Raw genomic sequence first — 22,823 nt, forward strand, 5'->3', positions numbered from 1 at the left:
AAGAAAATTACCGTACTAACTGTTTTTCCGTGCACTATTACCGTAATAACGGTAATAGTGCGCGGACCGCGGGTTTTTCTGCGTTTCCGTCGACAATTGAATATGCCCCGAAGTTTAATAAATATATCTATCAATGACTGAAAGCTGCAGTAAGTGTAATAAGTATTGTAAACTGCATAGTATAATTTAATCACACAGTAATAAGGAATATTTAAAATGACACATGTAATGTGATTTGCCTCACTAACAAGAATATACTTATGGAAGTTTTTAGTATTTTAGATCAAATTTTAGTATTGATCGTCAATATATACCTCCATAATTTTGCATGAACTCCCCAACAAGTCTACAAATCAAATTAGGGAGATTTGAAGGAGCCACAAACCAATGCCCCTTTTTCTGAATTAATCCCCATAATCCTTGATAAAGAAAATATTTAACTAGGTGGTTAGTGAAATATTGATATATGATATTGGGAACTAAAAGGAATAGTGGCATTATATGACAAAACATTACATTTTAAAACACAAATTCCTTGCACACTTTTTTTCTATTGTTTTTTTATTCCTCTGATTTTGAATGCAGTGATAAACCTTTAAAAATTTAAAGGGAAATTATTTTAATTAAAAATTAAAATGTATGGCTTAATAAAAGGGTTATATAATACAGTGCATCACAGATGTATAGACTCCTCTTTTTCTTCATCTTGTAATGACTGGTAATGTCTTTACTAGTTAACAGTAATGAGTGTATTATTCCTTAAAATACACTAGTATATCTAATGGACACAGAAGTGAGGTCATCAGAACTCACAGATTATACGCAATGACATCACAAATCACTACTTATACAGATATTATTACAGGAGTTTATACATATATATTGATAGTGATGTTAGCACAGTTGGACCATAGGTGCATATGAGATCAGTGGTCCTTATCTGTCCACAATGGATGGTGTGATATCATTTGTTGATCAGGATAAGGGGTCTTTTGGAACCATAATATGCTGATATTTGCTGCCAATTAAGTCTAAAACAGCATAATTGTCTGTGAAAATCACAGCTTGTAGAAACGGAATAAGCTCCATGCAGAACCCACGTCTCTCTTACCCAACTTTACTGTTTCAGGGGAAGTGAACTTCACAGTCAGTGCTCAGACTCTGCAGGGAGGAGGTCTGTGTGGCAATGAGATTTTGAATCTGGCACAAGGAAGAAAGGATACAATCACCAAACCCATCCTGGTTGAGGTGAGTACATTACAGTAAAAGATTACAGTGGAGGTAAACATCTGCTGTGTGTAACGCTCCCAGACACACTGGCCCAGATTTATGAAGGGTACTTGATGTGCATCACAAAACATTTTTCTTTTGCACCTGTGCGTCTGGATGGTTCACCCAATACACTTCACAGGTGCTCCCTTCTTTCTGATTTTCGGGAAAAGGGGAGGCAGGAAAATCTTTAGATGCACACATAGCTAAAGTGCTCACACATCAAAGTCCAAATTGCTACCAGTTTAGAGCCACCATTCTGTTTCTCTCCTAAAATATTGCTTCATTTAGCATTATTTATTGCTTAAATTAAACATGAGAGTGAGGCAGTGTACATAGAAATGTGCTCCTCTGTCAAAGTGCAACTGAATGGTGCAAAATGCACCGCGTTACAAGTAAAGGATGAGACCCGATCCCCTACAGCTCCGAGCTGCCATACAAATCATATCCATATGATGATGATGAGAAATGGCTGTGCACCCTTCTGCATAGCAAGCTATGGTCATTCGAATGCACCCTCTCCACCACGTTATGTCATTGTAGTAATCTCACTTTGTAAATTTAAATCTCTCATCTCCACAAAACGGGAGCTACTTCATACTTAGCAGAGCATGCCCATCATTGACCTAGATTCACCCATCTGCTAGTGCAAACTTCTTCTCCACTGCAAATGCTGCTATCTTGCTCCTAAAACCCTTTCTGCTTTGGCAGAAATCTAGCAACTTGAGGCACATATCACCACCAATGGGCATTTTGTACTGCGCCTCAGCCATATTGCTGTTCCTAAATGACCTCCAACATGTTTAGGATTATTTACATGGCACCATGCAATGTACAGAATACAATAGGGAAGCCCCTTCCACAATCTAATTACACCTATGTGCTTTTTTTCCATCTGGTTTTCCTGCAGTTTGGGCACAAGATGAAATTTAGAATACAATGCTTTCTAGGGCATCACATCCTCACATTGGTAGTCTGTATGTTGCATTACCCCATTCACTGTATTGTTCACCTGTTAATAAGAACGCAATTAAAAAAAAAAAAAGTGATTGTTAGTGCATCAAAATTGCATGTGATTTTTAGAAATGTTTTTGTATGTTCTTTTCAAACGTCAAAAAACCCTAACGCTACCAAACTTGTAGCATTAGTTAAATCCATTCTCTAGTATGATGTATATAAAGATACTCTTTAGGGGGGAGAGCATTGCACTGCAGACAACCGTTTCCCTGCTATTGCTATATCTGCCTAACATCAGCAGTTTTGAAATTCCCAGCAAAAGAAGCCATTAAATACCCCCTATAAACCACTGTAATATAATGATGTATCTACTGACACATACTGGTATTTGTAAATAGTGGCTTTTTCACTGGAGCAGAGGTGATACACACACACAAACATATATATTTATATTTTACAAATGTTATATGCAAAAAAGGTTTGAACGCGCTTCTATATGTAATTTCCTTTTACTGTAGCCAGAGGGTGTGGAAAAAGAAGAGACGCAGAATGCTATGATTTGTGGGAAAGGTAAGTTCCAAACATTTTCAGCTTTAAATGAACATCCAGGGCCTGATTCATTTAGGAAAGTAAAGCAAGAAAATGAGTAACTTTGAACTTCGCAAAACCATGTTACAATGCAAGGGGTGCAAATGAGTTTATTTTGCGCATAAGTTAAATGCCCTGTTTTTTCATGTAGCACACAAATACTTGATAGCTTTATTTTTACACTGACATTAGAAGTTGATCTAGGACATGCCCTACCCCAACTATAAATCTGTCCCCACATTATAAATTTACCCGCCCCCCCCTCCAATGCAACATTGTTTTGCCAAAGTCCAAAATTACTCTTTTTTTTTTTTTTTGCTTTACTTTCCTTAATGAATCAGACCCTCAGGCAATAACCACAATGCCAATGTTAATTTTTTAATATGTATTATGTAAGGATAGATGTGATTCTTTTTATTTATGTATTTGTTGATATAATTATAATAAGTATTACTACAAATACATTCTGATGTAAACGCATAGTAATATACTTGTTCCTGTTTAGAGCAATGATAACAGATCATACACAGCAGTATATTTATATAGGACATAGGAAATAATGCACTCTGTCTCTGTCCCCTAATATTTGTACACAGGTTCTGAGATCACTGAAAAGGTCTCTCTGCAACTCCCGAGCCGAGTGGTGGAAGGTTCTGCCCGTGCTTACTTCTCTGTAATTGGTGAGTTAATCAGGTCTTCTACACAGTCACTCACTGGGTCATAGCAGCCTAGGTCCCGGCAACGCACATTATGTTGATTGAAGTTTAACTCATTCACTATGTAGGGCTTACAGAGAATAGAAGTTTCTCAGATTGGGCCTGATTCATGTTCTGAAATACGTCGCTTTGTGTAGCCTATCTTGCATCAAATAGCTCTGCACATGCCCGGAAACGTATATTACGCCAATGATTGCAATTGCATGCTATTCATGTCTGAACGCCAATGACACTTATGGTTGTCTATAACTTTAAAGGAGGGAAGGGGTGGACTAACGTAGGCCTTGTGCAGTAAGTGGGTTCCAGTACAGATGTGTTCCATCCTGTGTTTGTCATTAAGTACGTTGGTTTTCAGCCATATCTTTTCAACCCACTACAAGTCAGGTGTAAATGCCGACTGATAGTGATGACTGACACAGTATAGTCTTTGCTTTAAATGTTATCACAGAACTAGTTTTCACAGAACAACTATATACAACTAATGTATACTATTAAAATGCATTGTATGTACAATATGCATTGAAAGCATCTTTATGTAATTAATGCAAAAAAATATATATAATATTCAAAAATTAATATTTATATAAATTATTATACTGTTATATAGTTGTTTTATTTTTTGATCAAATGAAGCTTTTATGCATTGTATATATGCATGTGCATATACTAGAGTATGCTCTGTGTGTCTACGTACGGCAAGTACTGTTTACTCAGAGCGAACTATCACCCAGATTCAAATAGAAATATATCTTGAAATCCACTTGGATTTGAATATGATCGGAAATATGCACTTTTTAAACACGCAACTTAAGTGCAAGTTGCGTCTGGACATGAATTTGGCCCATTGTGGTGTAAAAAATTATATATATTTCAACCCTCTCCATGGTTGTTACAGACTTCCTATTAAAGTGGTCATTAAATCTTACAATTAAGATTCCTATATTACAAATGATTGTTAAAATATCTTTGATTCAACAATATAGAATTTGTGTTTAATTAAATCCATATCAAATGAACGTCAGCTGTTTTAAGCTCTCTCATGGTGCATTGTTGTGCTTAGAACAAAGACAATGCTATAATAATATGAATGACATTGTCTTAGTCAGTACTGTCACTTATAGTAGAAGAGAAGAGCATTTTCTCACTCAGAGCTGCTACTTGTGGTACATAGGAGAAATGAATGTAGCAGCACTGAATGAAAACATTTCCTTCTCATTAATTTCGTCTCTGTGCTATATTTATGTTGCAGCAGTGAGTGGGTCATGTAGAGTTGGACGCATCTTACTTTCAAAATGTAGACGTAAAATGCGTCCACAAAAGTAGCATATACACTTTGTTTACGCCAGGAGTAAAAGCCAGAAAAAGTAGACGTGTATCTTGATGGTGTTAGTAGCTTATGCATTACCCTATTTGTAAGCAATCCAATATGTACACAATATAATACAGTAATAAAGTGTCATATATATGAGAATAGTGTATTCAATTGTTATTGGAAAAGTCACATTTATCATGTAAAATTCAATTAAAAACAAACATCTGTTCTTTCGTATAGTGGTCTGAATGCAGATATTAATAAAGTAATGCAAATAACCTGCAGCAACTTCATATAATACAGCAGTCCCAGTAATGTTTATAGTCTGTGGGAGGGTTAAAGATGCAATCGGCCAATCAGAAGCAGCAGCCAGTCTTCATTATCATCAATCTGATGTGAGTGCGTTCTCTGTGCAGCGCTGCGGAATTAGTGGCGCTATATAAATAAATAAATGATGATGATAAATGTGTATTTTGCACCAGTCTTGTAGCAGGAGCAAGTGTTGTGCATCCTGACAGGTGCATATATTTCTTTATACAGGCCAGACAGTCGCAACTACGTAAATACACCCTTACTGTACTTCAGCTGCAATTACACGCCCCTTCCTCCTCTATAAACGTTGGGAGTCGCAGTGTAAGATGCATCCGACTCTAAATGAAGCACAAAATTTATACACATGTAATGCGCATGCACAATGTGGAAAAAATGGTCTTACGTCCAACTCTACCAGAACACCTGGAATGAGAACATATATATATATATATATATATATATATATATATATATATATATATATATATATAAACGACACAAAAAGAGAAGCGCCAGACATAGTGTGATACCATCAAAATATCAGTTCCTGTTTAAGAAAGTATTCAAAGTCTGGGGGAATGTACCCTTGAGAGGCTAATCATTGTATTATCTTCTAAATTGGCTATCTCTACCACGCACGCACTATACTTATTTTACCAATGTATTTGGAGTTTAAATGTTAACCTCCTGTTAAAGAGGTGAAGCTCCTCTAAATCAGGTGTTGAAATACTGAGGGAATTAACCTCTGACAAACGAATCACCCTATTTTATCAACCTTAGAGTGTCTGGATGTGACTCTTATTTTGATGGTATCACACTATGTCTGGCGCTTCTCTTTTTGTGTCGTTTCTATCTAGGTGTTACATTTGCAATTTGATGTTGTAGAGGAGCAGCCTACTGTATGTGATATATTAATTATTAATCACGTTGTCACGTGGTATCTCTGATTGTTCACTAAGCGCCTATTTGTCTTTTTCACTTTTTTTTATATATATATATATATATATATATATATATATATATATATAAATTAGCAAAGAGGCCTATTTACCACACCTCTCCTGTTTGCGGATAAGAAGAGACACAAAGGGGGATTCAATTGCATCATATTACAGTGATAGTGCGCGTAATTACCATTAATACAATAATTTCAATGCTGGCATTTTGCCAAGTTAAGTTTACCGTATTAGCGGTAATACACTTACCGCAGTGGTATTCTGGAGGGAATTGAATTCCCCCCAAGGAGTCTGCAGGAGAATGCTGCACACAGGGTTAAGTCTTCGCACAGTAAAACGTCTAGTCGGAACATACAGGTGGTTTAATGAGGTAGATTAGATCAAAGGGAGTGGTTTTGTGTATATAAACCTGTATTGTGCACATGTGCAGTGCAACCAATGTCATACAGTGACCGGTGACTAGGGAGGTGGACTGTATCCTAGCCAGAGTTAAGTTTCCTGGTGTCATCCTGATGAAAGTTTGCTGTATTACTGTGATGTGATCAAAAAAAAGCACCGCTTATTTCAATCAAGAAGTTGTTGATGTGTCTGCCGGGTGTCAGTGTCACTATATATATGAGAGATGGATGTGTTGGACATGTTCTCACTCAGTGCTGCTTCATACACTATATAGTACAAAAAGAAATATGTTTCCGGATGTTCTATCAACCAGTCAGTGCTTTATATTGAATTATGCCTTTGTATCACTCTCTCCTAGGGGATGTCATGGGCACAGCGATGCAGAATCTGGGGAGTCTCCTTCAGTTACCATGTGGATGTGGGGAGCAGAACATGGTCCTCTTCACCCCTAATATCTACATTTTGGAGTATTTCAATGGAACTAATCAGCTGACCCCAGAGATCAAATCGAAGGCCGTGAGCTACCTGACCACTGGTAGATATCTGCAGCTCATTACACTCCTATCACTCCATGTATTACTTCTTCACAGCACCACATACAGATCCTTCTCTGTAGCCCTGCTGTGGGATACCTGCAGAGCATCACACCACTCGAGCTCTATGTACTTGAACTGCAGAGCTTTACACCCTATCCCTCTATATGCGTGTCTTGTGATACCTATCACTTAAAGGGGATTTTGCTATTATTAAAAATTTATATCGTAGCCCCACGACTGCTGATCAGCATTGGCAGCTCAGGTCTCTACATAGCAAGAAAGATCCAACACAATAGCTTTAGCAGTTTTTAATCAGAGCCATTAAGGAGAGAATAGACCAGCATCAAAGGTCCTCATTATATGTGGGCACGGGGACTGCTAAATAGAGGTAATGGTGTGGGTCTGCGAGAGAGACCCCTTTCCCTCCCACAATACTATTTTTTAGGATTTACTACATTTTAATAAAGTTGAAAACCCCTTTAGCATCTCCCTTTGTTCATTAATGACAGATTTTTATTTGCTATGTTCTTTTTTACTCTTTCATGCTTTACTATAGATTACATTTTACTAGTAACCTTTTGGCTATTTTATATATTGTACCTTTTCAGTTTTATAATAGCACCTGTTGCCATTTTGTGCACAGCATCAATATTCATGATAAAGCAGTGTCATCCATCAGCTTAATAGACACCAGAGACATCAGTGAGGCATTAATAAGTCCCATGGTCATGAATATTCGCTCAGCCTTGCAGTTGGGTGTATGGCATGGCATACATCCCAACGGTCCTGCCTTTGTCAGGACAGTCCCAAATCATGGACCTTGAAAGAGAAGCAGCTTATGTTAAAATAGGTCACAGTTGGCATTTTGGGGGAGGATCTGGGCAGGGGTTGGGCTGATTTGGGTTGAGACTTGTTTTGTCCAGTTCTGTATGTCTCAATGTCGGGAGGTATGGGATGGGTCCATTTGAAAAAAATGCATAGTGACAGACATGCTGCTATTTTACTTTCCTTCTGAGCTTGCAATTCTTGATTGTCTACAGGATATCAGACGCAATTGGCCTACAAACACGCTGATGGATCTTACAGTGCATTTGGGCCTCGGTTTGGAGATGGAAATACCTGGTATGAGCATTATCTGGGCTTTATACAGTAACTATTCTGGGGAGGATCTCTAGGCATCTCTAATCCTACTCAGGCAAACATCAGATTGTTTAGTTGACAATATTTGTGGGGTTTTTTGGAGCCTTAATTATCAATACAGAGTAATGGTTTTATATTACCTAAAAAGTGACTTCAGTTTTAGACACTTATTTACAACTTTTCATATCGCCCTCCATAGATTCCTTTGTGTGACATATTTGTTTTAATATGCAAGTTCTAATGTGGATCTTTTATTTATTATATATATATATATATATATATATATATATATATATATAAAACTGTATATATATATATATATATATATATATATATGCCTAGCACAGCATATGTACAAAATTACTGTATAAATATTATATTTAAAACATCCAGTATTTGTATTATATGTTATCCTGGTCAGCTTAGTTTTCTAAACATTACATGAACAATGGTATGGTATGAAATTGGAGCAACTCTTTGCTATAAATAACAGCTATACCAACATTTTAAGCCACACATTTTTTTAATTAATTGATGTTGCAACTAGGATAAATTATTTCCAGTCAAACATATACTCCCTGAAACAGTTTGCTCAGGAACTCTTTCACAAATGTCATATACCAGCTTGTAAACACAATGCACTTAGAGAAAATCTTAATGTTGGACATTGCTACTGTGCAATCATGAGTGGGTGCCCAAATTAGCCCTTTAAACCTAGGATGTGTTTGAATCAGGTATCATTTGAACAGAATTGAGTAATAAATAATACACCAAAAGTATGTCTGCTGAGTAATGCTGGTAAATGGGACCTGTCACCTATGTGGAGTATAGGCAGCCATATTGTGGACCTAAGCAATATTTAGCCTATAGCTTCAGTTGGTGCTAGAGATTTCACTAATGGCACTTGTGAACGTATAGGCTGCATCTTCATGAATATTGGATCTCTACTGCATGTATGTGATGGGTCCACTTTAAGTGTATTTATGTGTTGTTCAGGCTATAATGTGGTATATTGACCATAAATTTTGCTCTGAATTGTCTCTCCACAGGCTGACAGCCTTTGTCATGAAGTCATTTGCCCGAGCTAAATCTCACATTTACATTGATCCTCAACAAATATCAGATTCTCTTCTGTGGCTTTCAAATCGTCAGAAACAAAATGGCTGCTTCCAAAATGTTGGCACACTCTTTAATAATGCTATGAAGGTAAGAGTGAAAGTGTGAGGGGTACAATAGATGGTGCATTGATCAAACATGAAGATCATGAAGGTCTGATAAAAGGCAAGACAAGAGGAAGGTATATGGATGAAAAGTTAAAAATAAAAATGGACCCGCTGCTGAAGATGGCTCCATGAAGTCTGGAGATCAGGGACATACACAATGGGGACAAACTTTGTGGAGCAAAGTAATATAATCTTGGGAATGGGATAGTTGGACATACCAGTCAACCAACATTTCCAGTTTGGAGTGACCAACATTTAAAACAGTGTTTCTCAAACCCAGTCCTCAGTGCAAGTTTTCCAGTTGACAAGGGAAATAATTATACCACCTGTGGATCTGTTACAATGTGTCAGTCAGTAATGAATACACCTGTTTTCCAGGAAGGAGATATGGAAAACATGCACTGTTAGGGGTCCCGAGGACCAGGTTTAAGAAACGGTGCTGTAAAGCACAGTCCCATAGCCTATAGTAATATTAGTGTTGTACTTCATGGAATACATATGCAGTCCAGAATAATTTTCAAATGTAATATACAGTAATGCCACATTGAAACATTTTACAATACAAAGTGAAGTACCACCGGAGAGGGGGTCCAAGCGTGTGTAACCATTGTTATCAGTGCCTGGTACTCCTCTCTCGTCACATGAGAAAACATACTTTTTATTTTTTACTTATGTGAACTGTAATATTGTCATCTATTCCTGGTAACAAATACCCTGGACACAAATGGGTACCTGGCTCTGTAGAGGCTCATTGAACTACAATATAGGTGGTGCTGTTATGTGTTTTAATATCTCACTCATAACATTTGTTTTTTTGTAAACTTTTTGTTTTTCTATAGGGAGGAGTGGACGATGAAATCACATTGGCTGCATACATTACCATTGCTTTACTGGAATATCCACTATCTGTCACGGTATGTACACAGAACTATTCTTTCTATACTTTTATTATAATATTTAGTTTTTATCTGGAACTCTTTTTATAAAACATCCCTGTCACCGGGTGGGCTTACTCTGCCAACCTGTCTTTCTCTCAACACTTTATTTGGTATTCCTTCTTACCTTCCGTAATCTACCGTTACTGATCACTTATATTGTGTTCTCGGACACAAGACACTCACCAACTACAAGTGCCAACTGCGCACTAGTTATAGGAGAGTAGTCACTGCCACCACCAGGCTACTTCACCTCTCTGAGCTCCAGTGTGACTCTTTGCTGGCTGGGGCTCCCAGCATGCCATGTGTCTTCTGGATTCAGGAAGATGAATCCAGGAGACACATGGCATGAATCCCTCCAGCAGTCCTTGGACTGCAGTTGCTGTTTGGGATTGCTGTGCAGAGACTACATGCCACAGTGGGTTACAGGGGTTACTTCTGCATCCCCCACTTGACCTACAAGGATGGGTGGAACCTTGGAACCATAAAACTCTGGTCCACATGCACGGGCACTGGAGGGCGACATAATGCCAGTGGAGGATCCCTGGATTTCCACTGGACCACTAGGGTGAGTTGGACATATATTTTACTTTATTCAATATACATTTATACATTTTTTACATTATTCACACTACTATTTTTGGCTTTCCCTTGATTCCCCTTAATACATTATACATCAACGAAGCATTTTTAAAACAATTTATATTGTTGACACCCGGCTCATGGCGCTAGGATTTAACCCCTTTGCTGCCACAGCGTCAGATATTAACGTGGTGACAACTTCTCCATGTGGGGCATGAGGGGGACCCGCCACAGTCATCCATGTTGTCTTATATCTGATTTCTAACTTTTGAATCTCCATAGACAAAATTAGGTAATCTCGATATAATATATACTTGATTAAAAATGATGTCACAAAATCTTTTTATAGAACTGAAACAACTGCAACAGTTTTACAGTGATGTTGGCAGGAAAATACTGTTTGAAAAGTTCTATATTGTAATGAAGCAGTTTATCAGCAGCTGGTTAATTGCTTGTGTGACAGGAAAGATAACATAGACTTCTGCAGAAGAACGTTTTGTTGCCTCGGCTATTTTTCAGTTGACCATGAACACCTTTAGGTAAAACCCATTCATTTCAGTAGGATAGTATGTTGAATAAAATCACTGTGGGAAAAAAAGACAGGAAAAAAATTGTGCCATCACTCTATAGAAATTCTATAATTATTTATATGCACAGAGCAGTAGTGTAAGTAAAATAATTTTCTTCACAGGATGTAGTGGTGCGAAATGCTTTGTTCTGTTTGGAGACTGCATTGGATGGTAAAAACAGCATCTACACACAAGCTTTAATGGCTTACGCTTTTACTCTTGCCGGGAGAGTGGAACTTCGTTCTCGGCTCCTTCAGTCTCTGGATGAACAAGCCATTAAGAAAGGTGAGAGCATGTAATATCAATTGCAGAGAACGTTACTGGATCCCTTTTAACTTCTGATTTTTCTCCACATAATAGAGTCACTAATTCAAATAAAAGAACAAATATCTGAAACACAAAACAAACAGTAAACAACAAGATTGTAACTAAACATAAATTGCTAAAATAAATTCACAAGAGAAAAAATATCACAGGTTTCTGAAACATCATGGATGAGAGTAATGGAGATCTTGTGGTTCACGTGGTTGCAGATGAGCTAAGCTATGAAGACAGCACTTTAAAAAGTGGTAAAAACTGTCCAAAAGACTGATGTCCTTCATTAATTAATTTGCTTTGTCCATCACTAACAGAATGAAGCCAGTTCTTTCCAACTAGAGGCCCTTGGCCCATAAGCACATAGTTGTAACCCTCTTCATGTAAGTATTTCAACAGCACTGATTTAGGTCATTGAGTCAACATATGAATGATGGTTACTGCTGATATTTTTCATATCTGTCACCAGAGTTAATTACTCTAATGGGACAATTAAGGAAGGAAATCTGGTGCATGAGAGAGGCTAGTATGCCGATAATATATGCTGGATTGGAACGTACTACACACAGAGCGCTTGAACCTCAGTAAAATCAAATGGACCAACCTGGGTTATCTATTTATATCACAGCTGAGGGCAAATGGACATTTATGAAAACGCGTGCACAGAGTACTGCTACCAATATGAACCAATCAGATTGTAACCTTTTATCAGTGTTTAGAAAATAAGAGCCACCATTGCTCGGTTTAAAACATGGTGTTTATGTGCACTAGTTTCATAAACACGTCTTTCTTGCTACTTGTCACACCACCGTTTTCCGCATAATTTTTTCTACAAAGGAAAATGCCACACATTTCTTGCTCAACAAATGTGAGATTGAAGGCGGTATTTTTTTTTACTTTTATTGGTTGTTAAGGTTTTAGTGCAACTTTGAGCAATGAACAGACTATTTTTTTATTGTGTAAAAGCTTGTAATTTGCTGATTTGGTTTGAATGGATTTGAGCAGTAAATAACATTTTTTTATTAGCTGGTCTCTTAAAAAACACTGTGTACTGCATTTGTACCAACTGATCAAACCACTAAGAGAAAATGGAACCACTCAGTAAGGTCTATTTGTGCAAATGCAAAACCGCAGAACTAACGCTGTTTTGTAACGTGATGCGCCTACTTTACACAAATACACCAGTTTTTACAGATAAGTGCATGGATTTTGCGGGCTAGGATGGCAGGGTCTGCAGAGGTGCAAAAGATTGCACCATCTCTGAGAGGAGTTGGGCAGATTAAGGGTATACCTTTCTAAATGCATATTAAGAACATAAGAGCACCTAGATTTGCACTGAAGGGAAATAATATTGCAGGACAGGATTATTTGAATAAGCTGGCAGGGGTGGAAGAGGTGCCTTTAGTGGTCTTTGCAAATTATGGGGTAGATACATAGCATTTGTGGTAGACACATATGGCCTGATTCAAGTTCGGACATAAGTCCTCTGCGTGCCGTATCTTGCGTGAAATACCTCTGAGCATGCTCATAAACTGACCTTATGCCAAAGATGACAATTGCATGCAATTCATGTCTGAGCAATGACACTAAGTCTGACTACGACTTGAAAAGTGGAATGGGGGAGTAAAGGGGTGATCGAACCTTAGCAATTTACAATAAGGGTGTACCAAGGGTGGTTTCGAAGCAGTTGCGGAAGATTCAAGTCCTGGGTTTCTGGTATGTGCGCTTGTTTCAGCCGTATCACTTGCACCAGCTACACGGGCGGGTGTAAGTGTCAACTGATAGTGATGACTGACACAGCATCTGTCTTTGTATTAAAAACTACACATATGTGTGCCACTAGCTAGTACAGAAAAGCTATGCAAATAAGATAGACCGTAAAAATGCCTTGTATGTACAGTACGCACTAAGAACATCTTGATTTTTGTAATTAATGTAAAAAAAATGTTTTACATTTTAATAATCCATATTTTTTTAAAGAATTATACTGAGTAGAGTTGTTCATTTATTCCATAATAGAATTGTTTTTTTTATGCATTCTGTTGTGACTTTATATTGCACATATACTGGTGCATATACTGCAGTCTGTTCTGTCTGTTATCATACAGCAAGTAATATTTAGGTAGACCGCACTTACACTCAGCTTGAGGAAACATATCTTGAGATCCACTTGGATTTCAATACGGTCAGAACTACACACAACTTCGGTACTTTTTTTTTATGTGCAGGTTGTGTCCGAACATAAATCAGTCTCATATATCAGTCTTTTTTTACCCACAAAAAGTCTCAAATTCTTTATCTAGTCAGAGGTGTGGGAAATCCATCCTTGTCTCTGTGTGCATTTTACACCTTTCAGTTGTTAGTTAATGTGTAACAAGCAGGGCTGCCATCAGAAGCTGTGGGGCCCAGTACTAATTAATATGGCAGGGCACCCCCCCTCCCTCTTCGCCATACATGCCAACCTCCCTTATGACTGTAAACGCCCCCTTTCCTCTGCACTGTACATGCCTCCCCTCACCCCCCACCACAGTAAATGCTCCGCTCACCCCCATCACAGTAAATGCTCCGCTCACCCCCCGATTAATGTAAATGCTCCGCTCACCCCCTCATCACAATAAATGCCCCGTGCTCTAACAAAATATATGCTCCCCTCCCCATCAGAATAAATGCACCCGACCGCAATCAGAATAAATTATTTGCTCCCCCTCCGCCATCAGAATAAATGCTCCACTCCCCCCACTCCATCTCAATAAATGCTTTTCTCCCCCCCTCTATCAGAATGAATGCTCCCCCCCAAAAAAACACATTATAAATGTCCATTTGGCTTACCTGTTGTGCGCACGATGCAGCAGCACCCAGTCACTGATAGAGAGTATAGCATGCATTGATGATGTCACTTCACAGCGCACTCCTAATCTATCAGTTTCACCGCCTGTCCCCCGCACCGATGCTGCGGCACCCCGTCACTAAGGGGCCTGGACAGACTAGGGGGCCCGGACAGACAGAGGAGTCTGTTCGGGCCCCCTAATCTGTCCGGGCTCCTCGCAGCTGTGGCGGCCATACCACCCTGATAGCAGCCCTGATAACAAGAGTTCAAATCAAATCTGTCCCACTGGATGTCCTGATTCAGATGCCAAGTGCCTGTTTTTCTAACCTGTGTGTCTGGGACCACCTCTCTTTAGGCGGATAGTTGGCTCTTTTTTATAACAGTCTCTACTTAGCTATAACTCTCTGAACTATTTAATCACAGTCTTACAGTGCCTGAAAAACAGGTTTTATCTTCTACTTGTGTTTTTTGTTCATATTTCCTGGCTTGTTCTTTGTGTCTTTGTTTTGACGATGTTTTTCTGCCAGTGATCATCACTTCAGTTTTGTTTACCATTTGCAAATCTGTTCTTCCTATACTTCAAACAGTAAGTAAATTTGATATTATTGTGGATTAAATACTTGAATTATATAATAATATATGACGATGATCAGGTAACTAAACCAGTAAGAAATGGGCTAAACTAACTATTAAAAGTATAGTACTGCTGCCAGAAACCAGAGGATGTAGTACAACAAATATTGTCAGTAACAATAAAAAGACCTTATTTCATATTCTAGATGGTACAGTCCATTGGCATCGTCCAGAATTCTCAGATGAATCCCACAAAGTAAGGGTCCCTCATAGAAGGGCCCCATCTATTGAAGTTGAGATGACCTCCTACGTACTGCTGGCCATAATGGGCAAAACAAAGGTCACGGGTGAGGATATAACAGCTGCCACTAAAGTGGTCACTTGGCTCGTACAACAGCAGAATCCCAACGGTGGATTCTCATCCACTCAGGTAGATTTCATGTCACATCTGTATTATTCACCCTTTTCTCCCTCGTTTTTTTTTTCTTTCTTCTAGCGTCTCTCTATATTTATTATTTTCACATATCTACTACATACTAAAATTGTAAAATAAGTAACAAACATATAAAGTAAGAAATTTACAAAATATATGAAATTTAAAACAGCCAATAGAAATACAAGAAGCCTGTTGCCCCTGTCTCATTCATTAGACCCCCTTGGTCCAAGTATATGTCACCTTTCACAAGCACAGCCTTGCTTTTTTTGCACAAGTTCCTTTTCTGACATCTCATTTTAAGCACATTTTGTGTAGCCTCACTGGGCAAACATAGGATTTCTAGAGGGGGGTTTCCAAATGTTTTATTTTGGAATAAAGCAAAAACAAAACAAAAACACACTTGCTGCAATAAACCAGCACCAGGCACTTTTTTGCAGTTAAATTGTAAGTAAATAAGAAGTTTGGTTGAGCCACAGAGTGTAAGATGTGATCTAATAACTGGTGCAGAAGCAGCTACTGAGAGGCGTCTGCTCCACTGTTTTTACTTGCCAGTTTTATTCCACTATTTTTTACCCTGATCAGGAAATTTTCGTAAATCCCCAGTAATTTTAACTTATTTTAATATTTTAAGTTTACCTTTAATTTAAAAAACAAAACAAAACAAAACAACATGGCTTCCAAGACTTACATAAATAGAAGTGGTACTGTGCAGCGTCTATACATTCAGCATAGCAAATAATTCAGAATTGCATAGAAAACATAAATTAGGCAGTAGTGCTGTATTCAGATATGAACATTAGAATTAGAACAGTAAAATGTGCATAAATGTAAAAAAAAGAATGAGGTATAAAGTGAGGTGTACATTAATGTGAACACTGCTTTAAACAAATCTGACCATGTAATCAAATTAGTATTAATCTATAACACTAATATTAATCTCCTCTCTCACCCAATTAAAATAAAAACTATTAATTGTAGTGTTATAGTTACCCAGTGCTGCACAACAGACTGCAGATGATAACAGGCCATTTACTCTCTGTATTTTCTATGTCAGACAAACACTAGAGCACTAGATACAAAACTGTATAAATAATAAACTAGAGACAAAAGTGAGGACGACCATTTTCTTGAGGCCAATGTTAGTGGAAATATATGCAGATAGTCATGGAAATGTGTCCTAGGATGCAGACAATGTGTATAGCTACATTATTATATATACTAACTGGGAAGTTCCATGAATAGAGAGAGACAGAGGGGTTTCTGGATAACTGGAGAGCCCCCAAAGTGTGCCCCTGCCTGAGATCATTGGTGAGTTGGTCAGGATACTGTAAGAGCTAGTCACAGTACTTCCATCTGTACATATGTATATATGCACTGTGTATGCCTAACATTTGGAGTTTCTCTCTCTTGTGTCAGTACAAGAAGTTTATAAACCGTCCTTGAACTTTTTCTTACCCTTTTTCTATATTGTTTGATTAACCAGGATACAATAGTTGCTCTCCAAGCTCTATCCCTCTATGGTTATCATGCTCTCAGCCATGATGGTCCTCGTGACATCTCCGTCACCCTGGACAGCGCTCCAGTTGCAAAACTCCATGTAGAGGACTCAAACCGCCTGCTCCTGCAGCATGTCGCTTTGCCCAGTGTTCCAGGAGATTATTCAGTCACAGTCAGTGGGTCTGGGTGTGTGTATACACAGGTAAGTTGTCACAAATAAAAGCTTTTGGCTTTCTGCTTTTCATATATATATATATATATATATATATATATATATATATATATGGACATATTTAGGTAAGTATATCACTGCAGCTATTTCATGTATGGCCTTTATGTACTCTTTTAATGCAGATAAAGATTTGAATTAGCAATCATGTATGCTTGCAACTGTACAAGTAGACCTACATTGTAGCATCATATCACAAAAATGCTGAAAATGTTGCCACATAATTATTTCCCCTTTATTCACTGACATTTCAACAAAAATGGGAAACATGCTGTTTAACAGAAAATTTGGTCTGATCATTGCAAATGTTACCTGTTTGTGACTCATTTGTGTTAAATTGATATCAAGAAGTGTATGGGCAGCTATATTTCCAGTATAGTGAGAGAAGTTCTATTTAGTAGAGTGAGAGTCATCTCAAAGTAATGTGTTGCTTTAATCAAAACTACAAAAGTTTACGGGGACACATAACACCAGGGCGCTGATCTGAAGAAATCATAAAGCATTAGCTGGTAATCTAACCAGCAAAGGCACGTTCTTGGGTGTACAATCCACAGCAGTAAGAGGGAAAAAAAATTCATACTCCCCACTGAAAAATGGATTATATTCCTCAACACAGACTCGTACTGAGACATAGTTTCCACCAACAGACACTGTTTTATAAAACAACTAAGCTTTTGTTACTTCACTGGTATTGTAAATTATTTGCCCAAAGACTTCCCGCAGTTCCTTTGACCTATAAGTATCTCACAATCATTGTAGTTGGGAGATACAGAAAATGCTCCACATAAATTAATTTTAATTAGAAATAGTTAATCAAACTCCTGAAAAACTTTCTTTTGAGGAGATTGACAAACCAGGCCCTTCAAATTGTAACCTGTCTATGTGCACAAATGACATCAATTCAACCATTTGCATTTCTTTTCAATTTCATTATTGTGTGGGGATATAATTGGGCAAGAAAAATATTGTGTGGTCCAACCCGCTGGGATGGAATGGTCTAGCTGGTATGAACAAGATGAATGAACTCTTTGTGTTACAGACTAGCTTGAGATACAACGTACCCCATCCGGAGGGTGATGCCCCATTCACCATCACAGTAACTACAGATCCTGAGACTTGTGACATCAAATTTCTAAAATCATTTGTCATTGTTGTCAATGTAAGGTGAGTTATATAGTATGGATTTCTCTAACATCCTTCATATCATTATGAACATACAGTTTACATACTAGTATGATTACCCTATGGAGAGAATGTTCTGCATTCATATTCTTATTCCACCAGCACAACCTTCATCACATTCTTTTCTACTTACTTCCAAAGCTGGGATTCATTAAAGATTACAAACTAAACTGCACATTCATACGTTTAAAGAGATTTTCCACCTTTGCTCAACTCATTGGTTTGCAGGCGCGGGCTGGGAGAGGGATGGCCGGGGGGCACACAGGCGGCCGCATCATATGACAGGGGATGCGGCCGCGTCATTGACACGGCCATTGACACGGCCGCATCTGATGTCATCAGATGCGGCCGCGGGGGGAAAACTATGTTTTTTGCATCCGGGGGGCGGCCGGCCGGCCGGCCTACCCCCCGGCCCTAATAGCCGTCTGACCCAGCGGCCCGGGGGGCTGTTGCCCCCCTGCTCCCCGGGCCAGCCCGCCCCTGTTGGTTTGTACCTGCTACTACATGAAAATAAATAACTAATGCCAACATGATATAAAGGCTTTAATAAAAAAGAAGTCAGAAACATAAGGCAAACATTTACAGTATATTGTGAGGTTTGGAGTGGAGGAGGTGATGTACAGGCCATTACATTGCTAGTCTAAAGGTGGAACCCCTTCTGTCCATTCTCCAAACCATGTTCAAAGCAGATTAAAGGAGTATTGTCAAACTGACACGCAATTCATGTCTGAACACTGACATTTACAACTGCCTACAACTTGAAGGGCGAAATGGGGGAGGGAAGGAGTGGATGAACGTAAGCAATATAGAGCAAAGGAGTGCTGAGGGCACTCCAACTCACATGGGGCCGATTCCGTTCCTGGGTTTCTCGTACGTACACTTGGTTTCACCCATATCATTTGCACCAGCTACAGGGCAGGTGTAAGTGAAGACTGATAATGATGACTGACATGGCATAGTCCTTCTTTTAAATACTATGGGGCATATTCAATTGTTGGCGGTTTCCGCCGTGGAAAAACTATTACCGTTATTACTGTAATACTAGCTGGATTTCAGCTCGCAGCTCCCTGAGCCGCAAGCTGAAATCCAGCGTGTAAAGTACCGTAATAACGGTATTTACACGCACTATTACCGTAATGACGGTAATAGTGCGCAGGGCGCGTTACTTTTGGCTGTAAATCTATGTGCCGCTAGATAGCACAGATCATGTGTATGCAAGTTAATTAGACTATAAATAGCGCATTGTATGTACAGTATGCATTAACAGCATCTTTATTTATTTAATGTAAAAACATATATATATATATATATATATATATATATATATATTTTAAAATCCATATTTATATGAATGATTATACTGTTTAGAGTGGTTCATTTATCTTATAATTATCTTATATTTTTTTAATGCGTCCTGATGTGACCTAATATTGCACATACTATTGTGCGTATACTGAAGTCTCTTCCTTCTGTCTACGTACAGCGAGTACTTTGTATGCAGAGTGTACTTACACCCAGATTGAAATGGAAACATATCTTGAGATCCACTTGGATTTGAATATGGTCGGAACTATGCTTAAGTGCCGTGCTCTGTTTTTTATATGCAACTTGAAAGTTGCGTTCCAATGTGAATCAGTCCTTATATGTCCCAAGATCCTGCTAAATACAACACACATTGGGGCTCCCAGGGAGATGATGCCACCAAAATACTGTTATAGGGAAGTGAGGGGATTTAGTGAAAATCATTTAAAGGGAAAACGTCTTTAATAAAGAGTTTCCTTGTTATCTCAGAGCTGCAAATGAAGGAAATGAGGATAAAAGGCTTCATGTAAAGTTGGATGCTGCAATATGTTTTGTATCATAATTGCGTTCATCATTTATAAACTGTATATTTCAGCAATTTGGATACTGGATATATATAAGGGGGTACAATAAACAAAAATAAATTAAATTCTCTTCTGACAGCTATGTTGGGAAGAGGGAGAACTCAAATATGGCTTTAGTTGAAATAAAGCTTCCATCTGGATACATGCCAGTAAAGACTTCTGTCAGACAGGTAAATACACAGGTAGCCTATCAATTATTGGTTTACTGGCATTAAAGTAGATCATTCACCTTTATCTTTTCTCTTCTAGCTAACGCGTCATGGCTTGATTAAGAAAACAGAAACTAATCCTAATAAAGTTGTTGTATACTTTGAAAAGGTGAGTTCTGTCTTATTTCAATTATTTTTGACACAATAAACCTAATAACAGTAATCAAATCGATAGGATTGTAAGACTCATATCTCTTAATCTGACTACATATGGGAAGATCCAGTCCTTCACCTGGGGGTAAATGTATCAAGCTGCAAGTTAGCAACTCCAGCGATTTTCTCAGGAGAGTTGAAACTCGCCGATGTATGAAGCTGAGTTTTCATACAAAATCGCCAGAGTTCTGCTTCTGTCAAAATCGCTACTTGCAAAATCGCCAGAGATCAAACTCACCACTGTTTGCCACTGCAGCTATACAAGTCTACAATGTATGAAGCTGCGAGTTAGCAAACTCAGGAGAGTTTGCTTCTAAACACGCCAGATACAACACGCTGCTTGATAGCAGCGTGTTGTATCAACACATCACTGTTACACTGCCCTGGCAGTGTTAAAAAGTTAAAGAACAGATCAAAGTTAAAAAAAAAAAAAGCGTGGGGTCCCCCTGCTATTTATGCTTAACCCTAGTGCTGCCTGACTAGTGCTGGTCCCGTGAAAATCGTGGAAAAATTTTGCGTGGGTTTCCCCCGATTTTCACTTTACCAGCACTAGGCAAACCAGCCAGGGTTGGCGGCACTATAGCAGGGGGACGCGCGGCAGGGGTCCTCCTACCATAATGACTAACCAACCCTAGACTGTTCAGCGCTGTGCTGGATTCCCTAGGGAGTGGGGTCCGCTGAAAAAAACGAGCGGGCCCCCCCTCTAGAAAGAACCAGCCCAGTGCTGATAGCACTAGGGCTCTTCCTACTACCCCTGGGCTGTGGGTAGTAGGGTAATACGGCGCTAAATGGTTTAAAAAAACAAACTGACACCAATTTTGTTTGTGGAACTACAAGTCCCAGCCAGCCAGGTTGCCAAAAACAGTGTGGCCATGCTGGTTCTTGTATAACTACAAGCACCAGCATACCCACGGCAGCCAGGGCATGTTGGCACTTGGAGAACCACAAGTGCCAACATGCCCTGACATTCCTGGCTTGCTGGGCCCTGTAGTTCCACAAAGAAAAAAGTTAACAAAACAACAACACCCTCATACAAACCACACATATTTATTAAAAATAATAAAACCCACAATAAAGACACTAACCACCCTCTTTTAAACCACAACTATTTATTAAAAATAAAAAAAAACAAATACTTACCAATGATGTCTTCTTTCTTGATCCAATGTCCCTTAGTATTTGTACATCCATCTTGCCGGCTTGCCCCTGTCCCAGCCATTTGTATCTCCATAAACAAATCTGTGCCAACTGGAACACTTCACCCAGAAGGGGCACATATTTGTAATTTCCCTATTCTTTAGTCTTGATTGAAGTAAAAAAAAAAAAAAAAAGCCAGTTGCCGCCACAAACACCTCCTACTTAGTAGGAGGTCCGTTTCGCAGCTAAGTACTGTATTATGGTATTTTCCCACGCTAGTGGGGAAATCACATATTACAGTATTTAGCGCTTACGCAATTAACGTAGCGCATTGCGCATGCGCTACGCTACTTGCATACCCTGTATTTACTGTATTACAGGTTACACAAGTAGCGTAGCACATGCGCAATGCGCTACGTTAATTGCGTAAGCTCTAAATACTGTATGACAGGGCAGTGTAACAGTGATGTGTTTACAACTCAATGTTACAACACAGGAGAGTTTGCCAAACACAGGAGAGTTAGCTAAACTCGGGAGTGTTTACATCGCTCAAAATCGCCAGAGATGACCAGCGATTTTGAACATGAGTGTCAAAATCGCAGCTTGATACATTTCCAGTTTTTTTAAAAAAAACAAGCGCGATTTTCCTCAATTTCAACACGCTGGCAAACTCGCAGTTTGATACATTTACCCCCTGATATCCAAACAACTGGATCTGCAATAAATTTGACCATACATATGGTAACCAAATTGTACATATTTGTACATATTTAGTTGTTGGGTGAATATGCTAATTGAGAGGATCACATAGCACTACTAGGTTGCTTGTTTTCCATCCAGACTGAATTCTTTGTCCAATGTAATACTTAACGGTATCTGTACAAT

At 38.6% G+C, this 22,823-nt stretch overlaps 1 protein-coding gene across 2 annotated transcripts in view; it reads left to right on the forward strand.

The window, feature by feature from the left end:
* LOC142160963 (alpha-2-macroglobulin-like) overlaps window positions 1-22,823 on the forward strand; it is a 75,325-nt gene that overhangs the window by 49,138 nt on the left and 3,364 nt on the right. For both annotated transcript variants that reach the window (XM_075216109.1, XM_075216110.1), the window contains exons 21-33: window positions 1,130-1,248; window positions 2,745-2,796; window positions 3,411-3,494; window positions 6,868-7,044; window positions 8,086-8,167; window positions 9,235-9,391; window positions 10,248-10,322; window positions 11,617-11,779; window positions 15,416-15,639; window positions 17,129-17,344; window positions 18,411-18,535; window positions 20,519-20,609; window positions 20,689-20,757. In XM_075216109.1, the coding sequence (XP_075072210.1) occupies window positions 1,130-1,248; window positions 2,745-2,796; window positions 3,411-3,494; window positions 6,868-7,044; window positions 8,086-8,167; window positions 9,235-9,391; window positions 10,248-10,322; window positions 11,617-11,779; window positions 15,416-15,639; window positions 17,129-17,344; window positions 18,411-18,535; window positions 20,519-20,609; window positions 20,689-20,757 (1,634 nt within the window). The remainder of the gene's footprint in view (window positions 1-1,129; window positions 1,249-2,744; window positions 2,797-3,410; window positions 3,495-6,867; window positions 7,045-8,085; window positions 8,168-9,234; window positions 9,392-10,247; window positions 10,323-11,616; window positions 11,780-15,415; window positions 15,640-17,128; window positions 17,345-18,410; window positions 18,536-20,518; window positions 20,610-20,688; window positions 20,758-22,823) is intronic.

This window comes from Mixophyes fleayi, chromosome 6, assembly GCF_038048845.1.
Source record: "Mixophyes fleayi isolate aMixFle1 chromosome 6, aMixFle1.hap1, whole genome shotgun sequence".
In the NCBI taxonomy this organism is placed as follows: Eukaryota; Metazoa; Chordata; class Amphibia; order Anura; family Limnodynastidae; genus Mixophyes; species Mixophyes fleayi.